The 14931-nt window shown below is 48.4% G+C and overlaps 1 protein-coding gene across 2 annotated transcripts in view; it reads right to left on the bottom strand.

Moving 5' to 3' along the window:
- The window catches only part of PITRM1 (pitrilysin metallopeptidase 1), a 31330-nt gene extending 16663 nt beyond the window's left edge, over positions 1–14667 (bottom strand). The window contains exons 1-14 of one of the 2 annotated variants that reach the window (XM_007110715.2): positions 14587–14667; positions 12340–12445; positions 10301–10407; positions 9997–10148; positions 9336–9450; positions 9161–9257; positions 8345–8505; positions 5973–6099; positions 5632–5720; positions 4799–4927; positions 4002–4115; positions 3754–3850; positions 3105–3239; positions 1779–1917 (exon numbers count right to left, since the gene is read on the bottom strand). In XM_007110715.2, coding sequence (XP_007110777.1) covers positions 1779–1917; positions 3105–3239; positions 3754–3850; positions 4002–4115; positions 4799–4927; positions 5632–5720; positions 5973–6099; positions 8345–8505; positions 9161–9257; positions 9336–9450; positions 9997–10148; positions 10301–10407; positions 12340–12445; positions 14587–14639 — 1621 coding nt within the window. In that variant the 5' untranslated portion in view covers positions 14640–14667. The remainder of the gene's footprint in view (positions 1–1778; positions 1918–3104; positions 3240–3753; positions 3851–4001; positions 4116–4798; positions 4928–5631; positions 5721–5972; positions 6100–8344; positions 8506–9160; positions 9258–9335; positions 9451–9996; positions 10149–10300; positions 10408–12339; positions 12446–14586) is intronic. The other variant, XM_007110716.2, reaches the window with a different exon arrangement.
- Positions 14668–14931: the final 264 nt, after the last annotated feature.

Raw genomic sequence — 14931 nt, 5'->3', positions numbered from 1 at the left:
GGGAGGATCCCACATGCCGCAGAGCGGCTGGGCCCGTGAGCCATGGCCGCTGAGCCTGCGCGTCCGGAGCCTGTGCTCCGCAACGGGAGAGGCCGCAACAGAGGGAGGCCCGCATACCACCAAAAAAAAAAAAAAGGAATGAAATTTGTTGAGACACGGATGTATCTAGAGACTGTCATACAGAGTGAAGTAAGTCAGAAAGAGAAAAACAAATATCGTATATTAACGCATATATGTGGAGCCTAGAAAAATGGTACAGAAGAACCGGTTTGCAGGGAAGAAATAGACACAGATGTGGAGAAGAAACATATGGACACCAAGGCGGGAAAGTGGCGGGGGGGTGTGGTGTGACGTGACGAACTGGGAGATTGGGATTGACATATGTACACTAATACGTATAAAATGGATAACTAATAAGAACCTGCTGTATAAAAAAATAAAATTCAAAAAACAATATTTTATAATAAACTATAATGGAAAAAAATCTGAAAAAGAACCTATAGCTATATCTGAATCACTGCTGTATACCAGAAACTAACACAACATTGTAAATTAACTATACTTCAATTTTTAAAAAATTTATGCAAGAGCGTAAAGTAACTCTTTGTATGTCTAAAGAAGAATTCAGAGATTAGAAATAGGTTATAAGTTGACATGAATTGTGTCTTTACAAAATTATATCACCTCCAACTCAGCATGATCAAATGGAATTACTTACTTCTCACTTAAAGTCAAATCCACCTCCTGACAAGCCTGATAAATTCTTCGTATAATCCCAGCCAACTTTTTTTTTTCTGCGGGGGAGGTTGGGGGGTATACATGTATTTGTGTGTATACATATATATATTAAGAGACTTCATTAATATATAAGTCACATACGATAAAATTCACAACTTTAAAGATACAACCCAATGGATTCTGACAAATGTATCATGGTGCGGAAGGTGCCGCCACCCCCAGAAGGCTCCCCGCAGGTGATCCCTGCTGCGCTCCCAGACTCACTGGCCTCTGTTACTAGAGCATCACCATTTCTAGGGCTTCAGGTAAATGAACCTGTTCCACAGGTGTTCCTTTGTGCCCCTAACTTCACTTAGCACAATGCTTTGAGACTCACGTATATCAAGTGTATCAGTATTTTGGTCCCCTTTATGGCTGAGCAGCATTTCACTGTGTGGATATTCCACGGTATTTCCCTGTGTGGACACCACGTGGGTGGAAATGAGGCTGGCTCAAGTTCCGTGTGGACCGACGCTTTCCCTTCTCTTGGGTAAACGCTCAGGAGTGCGACCACCGGGCTTTACAGGCGGTGCAGGTTAGCACTGGAAGATACCACAGACCCGTTTCTGTGCTCATAGCGCCTGCACCACAGGGACCGGGGTGGGGGGTTCCATGAGGAACTCAAGGCCTTTGTCCCCCCGAGACCTGCCTCTCCTGAACCCACAGCTCACGCTCTCCACAGGGCCCATTTGCAGTTAACTATGTACTGCAGCACAACACACATTTAGTGGCCTATTACAGCCCCTGGTATAGAAAACACATTTGTAAAATCTGTGAATGAATAAACCTTATAAAGCCACCTCTTTTCCAGTATGCCTGCCTTTCGTGCTGAATCGCAGGGTGGATTTTCTAAAAACAGGGTCAATCCTACTGGGGTTGAACCCACTGCACCAAACAGAGAACACCGTAGGCACCCAACAGAGGACTGCTGGCTGAAACGACACTTATCCCTAAACAGCTCAGTGAGGTTGGGTGAAGGCGAGGGAATTACCAGGCCTGACCTTTTTCATAGATCTGCTGCTTGTCTTCCGGGGAAAGAGAGTTGATCTTTTGCTTCAGTTTTTCTGTTTCCAGCTGCATTTGTTTCTCGGAATACTTGTCGTCTGGTTTCATTGATAAAGTCAACTTATGCTGATTATTCTGCAACAAAAAAGCCAAATTAAAACAAGATTTTATCATGTCTAGCACCGAGCCAGCCTCGAGCAGGGCGTTTTCGGCCCTGCAGTTCCATTTTCGCGTTTCACACAGTCACGACGACAGAACTCGCCCCAAAGGGCTGTGTGCGGAGAGCCTGTGAGCCACACGCAATCCTTGAGGTCCACACGCAACCCTCGAGGTCCATGTGTTCTGCGGGGACCACGTGCTCCACACAGGCCGGTGCTGTTACATGACCACCGTGGTTACTATGTCTTAACCACAAACACGTTGACATTCAACATTCCCTTTACACGTTGGTTGTACAAAGAAACTGCTTGCACTTTTTAATATTATAAACCTTTGGCTTTAGTCTAAAACGAAAATAATATACTGTTAACTTTTCAAAGGCTGGGACTAAATTCTACACTTAGTATTTTATAAATTATGAGGACAAAACAGATGTTGCCCTAACGTGAAAATAAATGGTAGGTGACTTAACGTGCCCCTGATTTACGCAGCCACTAGAAACACACACACGCAAAAGGCTCACCAGTGACACTACACAGAGTGGGAGAAATACAGCACGACAAGCACTTCATGCGAAATAACTCATAACTCAAGAGAGACGGCTGGCTGAATGTCCCCAAATGCTGGTGCACAGGAACGTGGCTCCCACTCAGGGCAGGACGGTGTCGTCCCCCCACCCCCCGACCCCCGGGGCAAGGGAGGTAGATGACATTCTGTCCTATCAGTGACCATCCACCAAGGAACACACACCAAGCACAGAAGCCCACAAATCTGTGGAGACAAACAAGGGAGCACCAGAAGACGCCTTGGTAAAAACAACCAGAATATTTACATATTTAGGCAACTCTTCTTGCATTCTGTATATCCTATTACCAAAACATGACAAAAACTCGGGCAGATGTTTTGTTATACACATACCTACACGCATTCTTATGTAAAAAAAAAACACATGCACATATTCATATAAAAACCAACCTGCCTAAGAATCTGGAAAATTGAATGTTTAAAGCTAATATGACCATTTACAATTTTAATTAGTAAGAAATTATGTCACCTATTAGCAGAAATGGACTTACACAATGTAGATTATATTCCTAATGTTCCCTTCATTGTTATAAAATTCAACTTAAAAACTACAGACGTAAATCCTCCAAGTTTCTTACCTTAAAATACTGTTTTACTTTTTCTTGCAAAAACTTTGGATTTTCCTCCAGGCACTTCCGGAACCGAGCCACCTGACTCCCGAGCTTGAGGAGCTCCACGGGGTCCCCGTCGTGATTCCAGCAGGAAGCTACGTACTGCAACGGGGGTCACAACATGCGGCACGTTACCTGTGAACTCTGCATCGGCTCAGCCAACATCCAAGCCTGTCTCTTCATTAAGACTCAGTTTTCGTATTTAAAAATACCACAGATGACTGTTCATGACAAAAATTAAGTCATTCTTTGGCTAGAAGAAGGAAAACTAAACTCATTTTATTTGAGTTTTTTCCCTAACAAATTAAAAAGCACAGGTTCAAAAATTACTTTTTGGAAAATATAATTACTAATAGTTATCATAAATCCCTAACCGTTTAAAGCACTCTGCATAAATCTATTAAAAAAATAAGACATCGAAAAGCTAAAGAAGCTAGTAAAAAGACAAGCAATGTATTTTTAAAATTAAATTAACAGTAGTTTTATATCTGATCTGAAACACCATAACTTTCAAGGTTCAAATGAAAGGTGCTGTGAATAACAATCTGTATTTTCAAGAACCACTAATTATAAAGGTAACAAAAAAAAAGAAATGAAGTGTTTGAGCAATACACACAGACGTCAGGGCGAGTCCAAAGCTGGCAGACTGGTGCTTCATCTGTATCTCAATTTTATGAAGTAATGCTTCGATTCGATCATCTTCAAATCCTTTCCTATAGAAACATTAAGAACTCAGATGTTGAGAAGAAATCCATGTTTCTGAACAAGGCAGCTCCCACGAAGGAGCGTGTGTTCTGTGACATAAAGTGCCCCCTGCACTCAGGAGGGGGGACTCCAGCCCAGCCCCACAGACACTGCACGTACTCGATGATGTCATCCAGTGTCCTATCCACGAGGTCCCGGACTGTCTGAATGTCCTTCTCTGCGATACCCTGCAGGCCCACGCTGAAGTAGGCCTCCCGTGTGCAGCCATTGTACCTGGGATACAAAAGCAGGTAATGCGTTAGGATCTGTACAGCCTCCATCACTCGTTTATAAGATGCTTTACTGGGCTTCCCTGGTGGCGCAGTGGTTGAGAGTCCGCCTGCCGATGGCGCGTCCGGAGCCTGTGCTCCGCAATGGGAGAGGCCACAACAGTGAGAGGCCCACGTACCGCAAAAAAAAAAAAAAAAAAAAAAAAAAAAAAAAAAAAAGATGCTTTACTGAGATCAAATCCTCTACAGGACACAGGCAAGGACTCCCCCATGAGAAAGCCAGTAAAGCAGCGTCCTCGGGTATTTGCTGCCCAGATACAACTGGTCACATTTATATTCATGTCCTTTTAACATTTCTAAAAATCACCACAATTTAAATTTTAGATTTAAGGCAGAATAAATCTAGAGAGTTTTACAAAATCTTAAGATTTCAAAGAATATTTAATGGCCTGATTTTTAAAACAGGCAGCAAAATGTCCCCTGCAGGGGACACGAACAGCTTGTCCTGGAACCATAGCTGTGGTGGGAAGAGGGCTGTCCTGTGACTATGGGATGTGGAGCATCTTACACCCCGACCCCCGCCCATGAGCTGCCAGTTGTGACAACCTAAAATGTGTCCAGACATTGTGAAATGTCAAAATTGCCCCTAATCGTGGACTAATGATCTGATCTGATAATAAAACGTACCCAACGTCAGGGGAAAAGTCTGTGCCGAGTCCAGATTCAATGAGGGCTTTGTAGAAGGGGGAGTTGGGTCCACTGATCAAGAGTGAAGACAGAAGGTTCAACGTGAAGGCTTCAAATGTGTCAGTGATGCTTCATTTATAAAAACGGGAGGGGGAGGAAAAAAAGGGAAACGGTTGGCCCTTATAAACGTTTTCAAAATTATTAAAATCAATACTAAATTGACACTTATTTCCCCCCAAAACTGAAATTCTACTAGAAATTCTTGCATTTCAACCTCTATTTTAACAGTTACATGGGTAAAGAGAGTATTTTTTGATAGTCAAAGCTCTCATATGCTGGGATTCCGGGGCTCCCAAACCCTGAGGCTAACACAGCTGCACATCGCGTGCCGTCACACGACAGGGTGCCCAGCACTCTGACGGGCACCGTGTCAGTATAACCGCACCGCCCACACACAGATGGGAGACACACAGGAAACGGGGCCATTCGGTCAGGCTGTGCAGCTGCAGAGGGCAGACACCCACAGCGTGGCAGGACCCCTTCCTGCCCATACGCCCTGCGGGCCCAGGCCTCTGGGATTACAGTCTCACGTGAACAATGTTCTTTCAAGGCCACAGTTCACAGTGCGCTTCTCACGCGCAGAGGCATCCCCGACCCCAACACTAAACCCAAACCATCCCACACGTTGTTAAAAACACCCCACACCTAACACTGCTGGACTCCCGAATTCTTACCATCCACTCACTTACGCCCAAGTGGAGCGTCCTCCACCCCCGACCTCCCAGCTACCCCGTCCCCACTGGGTCGGCGGCGTGAGCTCCACGCACACTCACTCTGGCAGGAGGAAGCTGACACTGATGGTCGTCTGCTCTGAGGAGCCAGCGGCCAGCGAGTCCGGGGCACACGTGATCTGGAACTCCCTCTGGAAGAGGACAGAGCGTGTGTGAAGGGTTTCAAACAAGAACAGCTTACCTGATGGATAAAACGGTTCACGCGATACTTTTCACTAGATTAACTTTCCTCCCAAACAAATAACTGCTCTTCAGGCTTGAGAAGCTGTTACGTACATGGCACAGCCCACGGCATCTGAAAACCCTATTAACACATGCCCGCGCCTCCGTATCACGTATCTGACAGGCCTGGTGACACTGATGACTCTGGACCCGGCACTTACAGGCTTATCCCAAGGCTTCTGGGCTGGCACTGCGGTACGTGGCTTGATTCTCTGAAATTTACTCAGTGCTTCTTCATGAATTTGTTTCAGATGCTGTTCCAGTGGAAAATTACCATAAGTGAAGAACCTGAAATTTTGAGAGAATACCTTAGTTTATTTTAGGTTAAAAGTTTAGAAATCAACACAGACAGCTTTGTATGCACTGGGGGGTGTGCAAGACATGACAGCCGATAGCAAGCCAGTTTCCACGCTGAAGTGAACTTCACACAGGAACACCGTTTTTCACTTAATTTAACCACAAACACCAAAGAGGCTTTTGCTCTTTTTACAAGATGTGGTTCAAACAAAACACAAATTGTACAAAAGGGATTAATTAAATGTACTCTGGCAAAAATGGCTCTTCATTTTGAATCTACTATAAAGGTGTTTCAAAAACCAACTAAGTTGCACGTTAAAATACTTAAGACCTTAGCTACAGTAACACAATAATCCACCTAAGACTACCAAACAAAATTTAATTCACAAACTTCAAACTTAGGCTATAAGTTTCAGGTCACACATGTTTTTAAGACAACGTATTATTCACCGGGGATAAAGAGGACAATGACAGACTTCATCTTTGTAATAAAATGCTGTGTGAGCTACGATTAAGGGCTAGGGAAGTAACATCCTAAAGATCCCGTCACATCTCCCACTCGGAATTTAGAATGTGATAATCCAGTGGCAACAAGCACCCCTGGCGCCGTCTAAACAGTCTCTATGTGCCCGCCTGCATTTAGCTCCAGAACTCCCTGGGGAAAAGGCCAGCTACGGACTGGGAGCAGGATGAGCCTGGATTTGGGGCTGGGGCAGAAACCAATTAAGTTACTGAAGACTGAAGACCTTCAGAAAGACAGGATGACTGTCAAGGAACTTCCTCAGGCCACAGTGGGGCAAAGTTGAGCATTAAAAAAATTTATTTTAATTTCACTTGATCACACCTTAAATATACACACATATGAAAACGTTTCTATGAGGTTGTAATGATATTTTAAAAAATGAAATAATTCAAACAAGACTAAAAAAAGAGTCCTTTCTGTCGTCATTGGAGGAGTGCCAGCCCCCAAAACTGGACAGCCAAGGGAAACCTCACTCGCACTGCCCACCCCCCACCTTTCCCGGGAGAACCGTACTTCAGGGTAAACTCTTCTTTACAGAAACCCAGCCAGTAAATATAGAAGAAATTACAGAATTCCTTAGAAAATTTGCAAACCCTATCCCAGGAACTGCTCCAGACAACAATTATCAATGAACATAAGAGCCGCTCCCAGGCTGTGAGGAGTGTGAATGTTCTCGGGGCCAGCACGCCACCCAGCAGACGGCCTGGGTCCGCAGGGGGGACGGGCTTTCAGTGGAGCGAGGTCGCCATCACCATCCCACCAGCCCCGGCATCCCCGCTGGGTGCAGCAGGCACGCAGGCATCACCTACGAGGGTGCAGGCAGTCTCTGGACCCACGTCCAGCTCTCAGGAAACACAGGAGCACGTCCGCCGATACCACAGAAGCAACGAGATACCCCAGGAGGCAAGAAAGTCAAGAGGGGGCCGGGCCTAACGTATTCAACTGGTCCATGAGAACGAGGAGGGGGCACTGTCCCACTAGAAAGGGTGCTTAGGAGACACGGCGGGGAAAGGCAGTTTGTGGGCCTCATCTGATCAAACATTTTAGGGACAACTGGAAAATCAATTTGGGCTGAGGTATGGGTGGTTTTAATCAATTATTTTTGATTTTATTAAACGTGAAAATGGTATTATCTTACGTAAAAGAACATCCTCGAACATATCTGTGTGTATCTACGTGTACCTACGTACACGTCCAAAGGATGAAGCTACGTGGTAAGTGTACGGAGTTCGTTGTTCTACTCTCTACACTCTCCTGGATGCTTTAGACTTTTCATAATTTGAATTTAAAAATTTTGCACTTAAAATAATCTTGCAAGTATGACTTTACATGAACGCTTAACGTATCTGCAAACACGGCTATTAGCGTTTTATTATTAATGATATCTTACACAAGCAATCTATCAGGAAGTAAATCTCTGAGGTTTACTGATGCAGCCGCCACTTCGGGGGCACCTCTCCAGGGCCCATGTCAGCCTGCGAGGAGGACCTGCCAGCCTCCCGTCACCCCCTCAGCACAAAGCTGAGCCGCAGAGGAGGCGGGCAGGCAGGCCCGGCCCTCACCGTGCTGGGCATGTGAGAGTTACCACTGCAGACCCGAAGGAGTGTCTAAACGCACACAATTGTTAAGCAAACCTTTCCAAGCCGAACTGGAGAGAAGCATGACAGGGCAAGGAAAGCAAACACCCGGCACCGAGCTTCACAAGGCAGTCACCTGGCGTTGCTGGGGTGGTAATGTGTGGCGTGGAACTGTCTGAGCTGCTCCCACGTGAGGTCCGGGATGCACAAGGGGTCCCCTCCGGAGACCACTGAGTACGTGTGGTCGGGAAGCAGGCGGCTCTGAACGTGCTGCGAGAATATCCTCTCGTTATCTGTCTTCAAGTAAAAGTACATGTGCACGTGAAGACCAACGCAGGCACTGTTCGTGTAATTCAACAAATCAGCTACGTCCTGGGAGCGCACCCACCAACATCCCGCAAGGACAACTGCTCTTGTGGTACATGAGGACGCCCACCGATGCATCTTTCAGCCACGAAGTGATGTTAATTAAGGTGTGTACGGTTTTCTCAGGCGTGATGCTACCGCACACTTTTAAGCCCTACAGTAAAGTGTACACGTAACTTTTACACGCACCGGGAGCCAAAAAGCCCTGAGACCCGCCTTACTGAGACATTCACTTTATGCAGTGGTCTTTACTGATAACTTGATTTGTAATCAGATCTGCAAACCCCACCGTATACTCAGGCAAGAGAGTGGAAAAGACACGGTCTCGGGATCGTCAGGAATGCGGTCTTCACCTGGCTGACGCCCTGCAGGTCACAGGTCACTGTGGCGCCCACACCACAGCTGGGAACTGCTGTCCAGCTCACCGTGCTGCGGCCCCTGCTCACGGCGCTGTGCCCGCTAATTCCAGTTCTCAGTGAGAAAACTGTGACATGGCAGGAGGCCAACTAGCTACCGAGCCTATGTGTACTTCAACACTTTATACGGTAAGATAATTTAGCCCAACATGAAAAAGGAAAACACTCACAAACGCTCCCTTCATTTCGTTAAAGACGACTCCTTTAAAGACCAAGGGCGTCTGGGGGTCACTGGGATCCTCATGTTCCAGTCGCCATCCTTCCTGACTAAAGAGTAACAAACAATTACATGGGGACGGTAACTCTATCACTAAGGTAAACATCAATTAACCAATCACAGCATACCAGAAATCCAGTTCCCGCAAGCAGGGAAAGAAGGCTGCGTCCAAATACACGGATAGGAGGTTCCGGAAGTCCTTGGGGTTTTGTGTGGAAAATGGGTACAGGGTGTAATCACTAGCTGGACACAACGAAGAGGGCGATTTTAAATACAGCAGTTCCCGCAGGACTCCTCCACTTCAGCCCCGTCTCAGCCTCAAGGCAGGCCTGACCTGGCAGGGGCACAGAGGCAGCAGCGCCCACTCTGGGCGGCAGGTCTGGCGCCGGGGTCACCGCGGGCCCAGAGGACGGCCTGGCCCACGGAGCGCCCACTGTGTGTGCCCAGCCGCCCCCGTCGCCAGCCCGTCACTGCCCGGCTTCCTGCAGTCACCACCCAGACACCAGCACCATCACCGCTCACCTAAGCTCCAGAGGCCGAGCTTTATAACACTACTCCCCAAAGAAAATGGCTGTCACCTTTTCCAGACAAAACTCAGACACATTTTTCCTAAAACTCCAGGTTTAATAATCAACCACAATTTGGCTTTCCCAAATGATTAAGCTTCTAACGTCCTCCAGACAGGAAATGGGAAATCTACCCCAGTCTCCTGAGTGCCAACACCCCACCCCCTCCCGCCATCTCAGAAACTGCGGGAAGGCAGGGCTGTGTCCCCAGACCATGTCTCACCCGTGAAGGCGTTCATGAACGTAGACAGCGACCTGTTCAGCATCTTGAAGAAGGGGTCCCGGCAGGGGTACCTCTGAGAGCCGCACAGGACCGTGTGCTCCAGGACGTGCGGGGCACCGCTGCTGTCCGTGGGGGTGGTGCGGAACTGCACACTGCGGGGACAGGGTCCACACCCGGTCAGCCACCGCCTGGCCGTGGGGAGCAGAGGAGGGAAACTCCTCTACTCTCCCTGTTAAACTGTTGAAGGTGCAGTGGATGCTCCAAGCAGAGCGTCCAGATCGTGACCTCAGGACGCAGCACACACCTGAACAGGTTGTTTCTGTCCTCTCTGGCCAGGTGCAAGTGCTGCGCTCCCGTGCTGTCATGGCTGAGTTTCACGGCGGTCAGGGACAGCTCAGGAACAGACGTTACCTGAACCAACGAGGAAAAGAGGAACAACTCAACTCGGCTGGAACGGTGTCCAGGACGGTGACAGTGCATCCATGGCTGCGGGACCAGCTCGTCTGCCTGAGGCTAAGGCAGTACTGGCAGGAACCCCCGTGTCCAGAGCCCGCAGACCAGGAAGGCAGGGCCTGGGCTGAGGAAAAGGCACCCCTTCTCTCCTCAGTGCTCACTGTTGGCTAGGGATTTCCTGACTGCGCCACAGGTAACGCTGGGAAGCAAGCATTCCCACCCCATCAGGGTGATGAGACAGTCTGCTGAGACCACAGAGCCTGGATTGAGACCCCTTCTGTCACACCGGGCTGCCCCGAAGGAGATCAGGCTTTCGCCTGGAATGTCTGTGGTGTCTCTCGCACACTTCATCCCCGGGGATGCTCAGAACAGCCCCGCCAGGAGGTAAACACGGGGATGGACCTGAGCCTGGGGCAGCTGAAGGAAGCTCTTGGGACTAAACTTTGCTTCTACTGGTTTATGAGTTCCTGGCAGTGAGCTGGGGCTATCACCAGTTACTTGTTCCTAGTGGGAGGGTCCATGAGGGTACAGATCACTCCCCACAGAGGCAAACCCGTTCTCACCCCTGTTGGAGGTTGTGTGTGTGTGCGCGCGTGCGTGCTTCCATAACTTCCACTGTCCTTGCTACTAAAGCAACTGTGTCAAGGCCCCTCTCCTTCAACCGCAGCACCGTGTCATCGTAACCACCACACAGCCGTGAGAGTGACTTGTCTTCGCTGACAACTTACTGGCAGGGCAGAGATTAGAACTCGGGTGTCCTGAGCCTGCTCTGGGTGCCCTGCCACAAAAGCTATGTGCTTCAAGTGTTCTACTGATGCCCACGTAAGTTATACCTATGAAATCATTTATGTCTCGAAATCATTTATACCTCAGAGTTCATAACTGTACTTTGTAAGATGTGATCAATGAATTTAAAACCAGTCTGCCTCATAAACAGATTTCACAGTAAGTGTTTCTAAAAAGGATGATAGCTTATCATAAACTAAGTTTCTACAAAACTTAAAACATAAAGGAAAAGAATCAGCCTCTGAACAATGCATTATTAACCACAACTGTATTAGAAATCCCAAGTCCCCTGAGAAGTCTTTAGGGGCCTCACAAATGCTCTTGCCCACAGCCATGAACCCCTCTAAGTGGCTCAAAGCTCCTGGACCCTGCCTTGAACACTCCCTGCCCCTGCGCTGGGCCCGCTCCCGTTTCCTGGAGACAGATGGCGGCTCTTCTTTCCTGTTCCACAAACCCGTCCCCACCCAGCGCCCAGCAGCCCCCTCTCCTGCGTCTTCCTCTTGCTCTCTGCACCTCAGCAAGCTGTTCCTTGTCCTGCAGCTGCACACGTGTCCTTCTGATTGTGAGCTGCTTGCCTTTGTTTTCATTAGTGTCAGGCACAGTGTGAAACCAGCAACCAGTCAATTATATGATGTGCATTGTTTTCAATTATAGCATTAAAGAAAAAAACAATGTGAAAGTTTAAGCCAAACAAAGCAATAACCAAATAAAATCCATTTTTACATAAACTTAAGTACCTATAGGCCCACAATTGCTTTTCTATAATCCTGAAACCCAAATGGCTCAAAAACAGAAAGATTTTGCCTAAGTTTGGAGCAAACTCAGCCGATGGTGAAACTTGACCTGAATAGATGTGGGGCCTTCAGTCTTCATTACCGGTCACGACTGATGCAGAAACAAAAATGCGTTCATTTACTTTCTGAGCTCTGAAAAGGCGTTAGGGATCTGTACTCATTTAAGAATCAGAAAATCCCTTCATTTGCAAACTCCGCTCCCTTGAGCACCTGCTGTGAAACAGGAGGAAGCCAGGGTGTGGCGACACAGATGAAAACCCCTGCGGTCTCTGCTCTGGGACCTGACACAGGAAGAGCACACAGGGCCTACCTGGCTGACAGTGAAGCCGTGGATCTTCTCTCCGACCCGGTACCGCAGCAGCGCCCTCTCACAGGCCGTGGTGCTCGCCCACCTCCATGCTCCGAGGCTGGCGCTGCTATGTTTAAGCAAAGTAATCAAAGTTACATGATTTGCAGGGAGATTGGCTAACATAATTCAGCAACATATGAAAACGCTGTCATGGGATAAAGAATTCAAAGAAAAATGAAAACCTGCATCTTCTAAACACATTCCAGGAAATTTCCATTAAAGTTCTTTCAGTTTTATCTCAACTCATGCAACGTCAACTAATAAATGTTGAAAAGCTTTTACTTGTACATGTCCATAAATAACTATAATACAATTATGACACCCATTTCCCTTGTGTAAAAAACAACTCATGTCAAAATCACAGTATCCCAATAAACTCAGTCTACAATAAAGTCCCATTACGTACCTACCAAATGGGTGACAACCAAGAAGTCTATTTATTACCAGGGACTCACACACAGCCGCTGGGTGTGCACACTGAATGGAGACTGCGTTAGAGCACCGGCCTTATTCAGATTAGCAGTTCATCCCCCTGGATGTATGTGCCCTGGAGACCCGTGCTCATGCCCTGGCATGCGCGCCCGTGTACACACACACACACACACACACACAACGCATACACCATTCCCAAGAGCCCCAAAACCCAGCGCCCCAGATGTCCAGCAACGGAGAACACATAAATTGTGGACTATTCAGTTGATAAACTTAGTCCTAAGAATGAATGGAGTACAACTACATGTATCAAAGATGTGGGCACATGATGCTAAACCAAAAAAAATTACAAAGGACAGACACGATATTAGTCTAAACAGGTACTGTTCAATCAGGTAACGCTGTATCGTGGGAGTATAGATGGATGGTAAAAACACAAAGAAAAATAAGGAGGTTATTTCTGTAAACCAGAAGGGCGATTTCATTTAAGAGGGAGGAGAATTATGACGTATGATGGGTAAGTGGTAATCTTAAACTGGGTAATGGTGACACAGCTTATTTTTAAATAATTTTTCTCTCAACTGCATTGTACAATTTATGGTGTTTTTCTACGTTAACGATGTATCCCAAAAATATTTCTTTTATATAAGATAAGCACAGAATACACTGACTCATTCAATATCAGGCAATAGTACGGGGATGTTCTATAAACAACCAACATTTCCCTCCCCGATTTAGCCACTCTTAGAATTATGAGATAAAGGATTTTAACCCAAAACACCAATAAGGGCAGCCCAACAACAGACACCCCCCTGCTCCCTCCCCTGGGCTAACAGCAGCTAAACTCCACCACAAACTCAACAAGATTCTGTGAATCAGTGTGAAACTAAACAACTCACCTTTCTTTAAAACGTAAAATGTTGCGGTATTTTACAAACTCAAGATTCTGTGAAGTAGCATGAAACTAAACAATTCATCTTTGTTTAAAAAGTAAAATATTGTCCTATTTTACAAACTCAAAACAAATGATACTCATTCATGGTTTGCAGCTAAACACTCTTTTTCCATAAACCTTCTCATTAAACACAAAGCTCCTCCACTCCCGGAGGCGCCACTCTCATCAAGGCCGCAGGTAAGTAAGCGCAGGTGCGGAGCCTGAGGCCTCCCAGCCCACAACTACACACAGGGAAATGGAGTTAACGCCTAATGAGACCCGTAACTGCCGCCTACTTTTATTCTCGCATTAAAATCCACACCAACGACAGTCTTCACCTCAAAAGCCCCGACAACCTGCACGCAGGGCCACCGCTCTAGGAGGCCCGGAGTGAGTGGGGTCAGGCCAGGTCCTCGACGGCTGCACCCCAGTCTTTCCTGGCTGCAGCACTCCAACCCTGGTAACTGGACAGGAACTCCCTTCCTCTGGGGGGAGGCCACTGGAGGGGCTGCTCTGCCATCCCGATGGGCTCTCAGAGCGGGAGGTCCCGGGCGAGGGGCCCCGGGGTGCACGAGCCAGCAGACGAGGGAGCCGGGGGTACGGGAGGCCCCAGCAGAGGGGCCCCGGGGTGCCAGAGACCCCAGGCGGAGGGACGCCGGGAGCCCCAGAACAAGGAGCTGAGGTGCGGCACCCCGGGCCAGAGAGAGACCCCGAGGCCTCCAGCACCCGCCCGCCGGGCTGCCGGCGCCCTCGGCGCCCACCTTTCCTCCCCGCTTCACTTTCCCCTCCCCTTCCTCGCTCCCCACAAACTTCTCCCTTTCCTCCTCCCCGCCGCCTCTCACCGGCCGCTCAGCCTCCGCAGCGCAACCTTGGCTCTCCACCCGCTGCGCCACATGGCTTGTGACCAGCGAAGCGCCGGCCGTGACCCCACTTAACCCAACGCACGGCGCGGGGCGGGACGAGCCGGCCGCCACCCTATTGGTCAGCGCGCAGGGCGACGGCTCCTCCAATAGGCTGGCGAGAAAGGGGGCGGGCCCCGCTGCGGCGGGGCGGAACTCGAGGGCGGGGAGGGCGAGGAGACGGAGGGGCGGGGCTGAGAGCCACGGGCAGGCGTAGGGAGGGGCGGGGCCTGCGCAGTGGAGGGGCGGGCGTGTGCAGGGGAGGGGCGGACTTACGCTGAGCCAGGT

Source organism: Physeter macrocephalus, chromosome 11 (assembly GCF_002837175.3).
Source record: "Physeter macrocephalus isolate SW-GA chromosome 11, ASM283717v5, whole genome shotgun sequence".
Lineage (NCBI taxonomy): Eukaryota > Metazoa > Chordata > Mammalia > Artiodactyla > Physeteridae > Physeter > Physeter macrocephalus.
The sequence above is the reverse complement of the archived record's forward strand: the minus strand, read 5'-3'. Positions and strand labels throughout refer to the sequence as shown.